This window comes from Ictalurus furcatus, chromosome 9 (genome assembly GCF_023375685.1).
Source record: "Ictalurus furcatus strain D&B chromosome 9, Billie_1.0, whole genome shotgun sequence".
Classification (NCBI taxonomy): Eukaryota; Metazoa; Chordata; class Actinopteri; order Siluriformes; family Ictaluridae; genus Ictalurus; species Ictalurus furcatus.
In genome coordinates, this window is record NC_071263.1 from 29,436,664 (window position 1) to 29,441,663 (window position 5,000).

The 5,000-nt window shown below is 44.9% G+C and overlaps 2 protein-coding genes across 2 annotated transcripts in view; one reads left to right on the top strand and one right to left on the bottom strand.

Annotated features, from left to right (window-relative positions):
* Positions 1–1,431, top strand: part of crybg1a (crystallin beta-gamma domain containing 1a) — a 3,170-nt gene extending 1,739 nt beyond the window's left edge. The window contains exon 2 of the mRNA XM_053633070.1: positions 891–1,431. Coding sequence (XP_053489045.1) covers positions 891–979 — 89 coding nt within the window. The 3' untranslated portion in view covers positions 980–1,431. The remainder of the gene's footprint in view (positions 1–890) is intronic.
* Positions 1,432–1,490: 59 nt separating this feature from the next.
* The window catches only part of rtn4ip1 (reticulon 4 interacting protein 1), a 19,399-nt gene continuing 15,889 nt past the window's right edge, over positions 1,491–5,000 (bottom strand). The window contains exons 8-9 of the mRNA XM_053633069.1: positions 3,400–3,492; positions 1,491–2,693 (exon numbers count right to left, since the gene is read on the bottom strand). Coding sequence (XP_053489044.1) covers positions 2,571–2,693; positions 3,400–3,492 — 216 coding nt within the window. The 3' untranslated portion in view covers positions 1,491–2,570. The remainder of the gene's footprint in view (positions 2,694–3,399; positions 3,493–5,000) is intronic.

The window sequence follows — 5,000 nt, forward strand, 5'->3', positions numbered from 1 at the left end:
CGTGTGCCTTCGAGTTCATACCTGATTTCTCTCTTCCCCATGCCGTCTTTACAGGAATATATAAATACAGGATATATTAAACGTGTGAGCAGCCAGAGGCGACGGTGGTGAGGATGGAACCCGTCCTCATCTGGGTGATGCCGGATAGTGCGATTATAAATAAATACACCCCTTCTATAACGGTGTACGACATGGTCAAATTGTGTCATTTACTTTCGGAAAACAAACCCAGTTTGTTAGCCTATACGTTCCTCTATGATATTTCCAGTAAAGTTGATTAGCTCGGTGCAAAGGGAATCGCTGCTCTGTGATTGGTCGAAGCTGCTAACGAACTCGTTAATTATTCCGAACCGATTCAGTTATATGCACTGCCTACTGAACTGTGTAACCGCATTACCAAGTACAGCCACAAGGTGGAGCGCTCGATTATTCGAACGGTTTGTTGGTTTTTTTTGTAAAGATTCTGTAAAGTCGATAGTGATATTGTAAATGTTTAGCCTCCTTTACAGTGACGTGCTTAGTTTAGCGTAGATAATTCACTTCATTCAGCTCACAGTACTACGTGCAGGTGTTTAAATTCATTACGGAGGAAGAAATGGGAGTTTTCTTTGTGTTACACTGTATTGAGGTGGACAGCAAATAGGAAAAAAAAAAAACACACGAGCTGCTTCTTCAGTCTGTATTTTTTTTTCACGGGTTTAAAGGCAACTGATTTATGTTGAAAGTCTAGACGCTGTTGAGAAACCCGTCTCGGACGCTTCTACTCCAGAGGAATCGGACGATTACGGTGAAAGTCATGGGTTAACGCTAATTAGCGGTGTAATTACTGTCAAATTTTATTCCGAGAGAATATTTTCTTAGTTAACGTTCATCACGCTCGTGTTTTCCAGGTGGACAGCAGTACGACAAAAACCAGGTGATCCTGAACTCGGTCGACGTGCAGAAAACCAACCAGAGGTGGACGGTGGAAATCCTGTAGCGCCGGACGTCTAGCGGGGTGCTGTGCAACGACTTCTCGTCTCACAGTGGGCCTGGTGGTGCAGCTCCACCACGGAGACCTGTGAGCCTCATGGTGCAGCTGCGACCAGAACACTCCTGCGAGCTCGTCCCTGGAGCCAGGACGTGTCCCGTCTTTCTCGGATCCCTGAAGAACATTCTCGCTTTTAAAATGCGTCCCGGGTGTAATGTCACAGGATGGCCACAGGGGGGCGCTCGAACACCACGGAGCTCAACTACAAGCAATATGCGACAGTGTTAAAGTTAAACTGAAACTGCATCACCTTTAAAGTGCCTGACTTTTGGTTTTATTTTTAATTTCCTCTGCTCTCCTTCTCCTCCTCCTCTCGCTCGGTGTTTCGTCTGTTGTACATTTTCTTTTCAAAGCTGTAAAGAGTTCTGCTGTTTTATTAAGAATAAAGTGTTTTATCCGTGTCTCTCAGTCCATCCACAAATGATTGGATATAAAACTGTTGAAATATTCTCACACACACACACACCTATTGCCTTGAAATTAGAGCATCACTCTTTCACCCCAAACTACTTCCTGTTTGTAGGTGGTCATGACTTCCTCCAATGGCCAGGAAGCACAAACAGAAAGGAGAACTCTCTCCCCCTCACACGCAAGATTATCTTAAGAAAAAAAAAACCCAACTTCCTAAAACTATACAAAGTGCCAAGTTTGAGCAATCGATGAGCGGTGTAGATAACAGAGGGGAAATAAATAAAATGGTGTCTGATAGCTGCAGCATTGTTAGCCCCCTCAGCGATGAGGATTTTCCTCCTCAGAACAGAACGTCTGTATGTCGATTAACTCAAAAACCTTTAAATGACTTCCACTGTGCACACACACACACACACACACACAGGTCTGCTACTGCCTGGTCCTGCGAGCGGCCATTTTGATGTTTCAGATTTTTGAATAATAACGTGACTTGTTTTGTTGGCAATTTGTTAGAAAACCCGGGCAATACGGAGCCGCCGTAACACACAGACGCGTCACACGTAGAAAGAGCCATGTGGAGATGCACGAGTCCCTCGGAGCAGGTTTATATTCCTGTGTTTACAACACACAACGTTTCTGTCAACATGTTACAATGAAACTACAGTTTTTGGCAGGAAAGGGGGGGGGTGAGGGGGAGAACAAACAAACAAACAAACAAACAAAACGATGAATCTGATTAAGGGGAATTTTCGGGTTTTGTTCAGGACCCCGGATGGAGACAGGAGGAAGAATGTAGAATGTAGGATTCGCGGCGTTTACTCACTGTTATAAAACCGTAAGCAAGAATGTATATGAGTTAACTACGGTGTCAGGCCACGCCCACTGGAGACGAACGACCCGTGATGTCACCTGCTTGACTTCTGACGCGGTGTCGTTGTGGTCGCGTGTTTTAGGTAAGCGTGTCGATGCGATTGACATCAGATCAGTGAGATCAGACCGCACCACAGTGCCAAGGAGTCGTTTTTTTTGTTTTTTGTCATTCGGCTTCGAGTCTAATCCGGATCGCTGGTCTCCGTTTCCATGGAGACGGACCTGTCCTCGGTGAGCAAGCCTGATTTCCTCGCTGTGGTCACTCGGCCTGCTCCTCGGCGACGGCGACTACGGTTTTGCCGCGGGCGTGGCCCTGTTCCACTTTCTGCATGGCCTGAGGCACCTGAGAGAAGGAGAACTTCTCCTCCAGCACCGGGTGGATCTGCAGAGAGAGGGAGGGCGTGAGATGGGGGGAGAGAGATTGAGGGAGAGAGAAAGAAGAGTGGAAGGAAGAAATGGAATGAGAAGATAAATGGAGAGGGATTGATAGAGGATGAAGAGGAGGAGGAGGAAGCAGGAGGAAGAAAAGGGCCAATATAGTGATAGAATGATGGAGAAGAGAGGAAAAAAAAAAGAAAAGAAAAGGCAGGATGTGATGCGTGTTCTCTTAATCTCTCTGTCTCTCACACCCACCCACACACACACACACACCTACACAGTAATCAGCTTCCTGAAAGCAGTGATGTAATGACTGATGATGAGGTCATCGTGTTTTCAGTGTGCGGCATCACCATGGCGACCACAAGATGCAAAAATATCTCTCCCACTTCCTCCCCCTCTCCCTTTTTAGATACGTGACTTTGTAACACTACCAAATTTGGATCTCTATGCAAGATAAAGTTTGTGCACCCCTGACCATCACACCCACACGTGCTTCCTTGTCGAGCGTCTCGCTCCGGGTGTATTCCCCTTTCGCCGTTATGCGGGGCTCCAGGGACTAGACGATATTTTCAGCAGAACCCCTGATGGTGTTATTTCTTACTCCCGTACAGGATCACGGTGGAGACGACTCTGGCGTGGCGAAGCCTGTAGAACGACTTCCTGATTTATTCACGACCAATTACGGAGCACTTTTACTTTAGGCGTACCTTTCCTGCGTCCACGATCTCGCTCACGTCGTCCAGCGCAGAGCCGCTCGGAGCGAAGAACCCCCAGCGATAGTGGACGCCTTTAGTCAGGTGCTGTGGGGGGGAGGAGGAGGAGGAGATGAGGAACAATTACAAGGACGTACAAGGTCACGCTCGGACACAGTAACGTTTCTCACAACACAACACAACACGTTTGATTCACTTGCAGAAGGTCGAACTGATTCGGAGTCGACTCACTCTCTCAGTAGAGTTCACTCCGAAGCGGACCGAGACGTGTGATCAGACTCGGACGTTCTCGGACCCGAGCGTGTTCCTCCGGCGTAAAGAACCGCACCGAGGCAGAGAACACGCCGGGGTTCTGTCCGAGTACCTAAAGCTCCATTCACTCGTGTTGTGATTCACATGTTCGTTCGTTTGTATGTCTTCTATTCTGTTTATGGAGTAATCGGATTATTCACATTGTGACGTCTTATTTATTTATTTATTTTACACTCGTTAATGGTTATAATATAAGAAGCCGTGTGGATTTCCAGCACCGTGAGCTCAGACCATGTGAACGCCACCGGAACGCAAAAGAGTCGATTCCTCGATTCTTCTCACGGACTTTCCCTGAAGCTTACACAAATACAAGATAAATAAGTGTGTGAGGTGCAAGTTGTGTGTGTGTGTGTGTGTGTGTGTGTGTGTGTGTGTGTGTGTATATGTGTGCTCGAGGGGATGTTGCTGCAAAAACCTCAGCACACATCCGCCGCTCATTGTGCTCCAGCACAATGCAACACTTCTGCAGAAGACCTTTCTCTCTGTTGGGGAAGTTCAGCTCCGTCACTCCAAATCAGAAAGGCTTTAAAAAGTCCTTTCACATTTCAGAGAGAATCCGAACGGCACTTTCATCCACGTGCACTCGTTCCAAAGAGGACGGGATGTGTATATATAAAATACGTAGGAAATAGTCCTCCAACATCGCTGCGTTAATATTTTATATCGTTAATAACGGTTTACTTCAAAATGCCTTACAATATTAAATCTTTTTTTAAATGAACGACGATATTTGTTATCGTGTTCGCGTCTAAATTCACTTCTTTAAATTAGATTTATTAAGGTTATTTTTTTTTAAATAATAAACTACTACTACTACTACTACTACTACTAATAATAATAATAATAATAATAATTACTAAAAAGCCAAATAATGAAGTTTGGGCAGATTTCAGATTATGACGGTAAAGATTATGAATTATTATTTATTATGATTAATAACACTGTAGGGATAAATATGAACTTTCAGTAGTTAAGGTTCAATGAAAAGAAATTAAGAATGAAATAAATGCTCAAATAAAACGCACAGGTAAATAAATGAAATAAAAAGATGTGTTTAAATAAAAAGGACTGATTTACACTGGTAAAATGCTCTGTGTGTGTGTGTGTGTGTGTGTGTGTGTGTGTGTGTGTGTGTGCGTGTGTGTTTCCAGGAACACAGAGTATGAAATGTGTGGTGAGAAAACAAAAGAAAGACATCTACCTCCACCACTGAGAAAAATAACCACAAAGCCATTCACCCATTTCTCTCTCTCAATCAGGGGGGGTGTGTGTGTGTGTGTGTG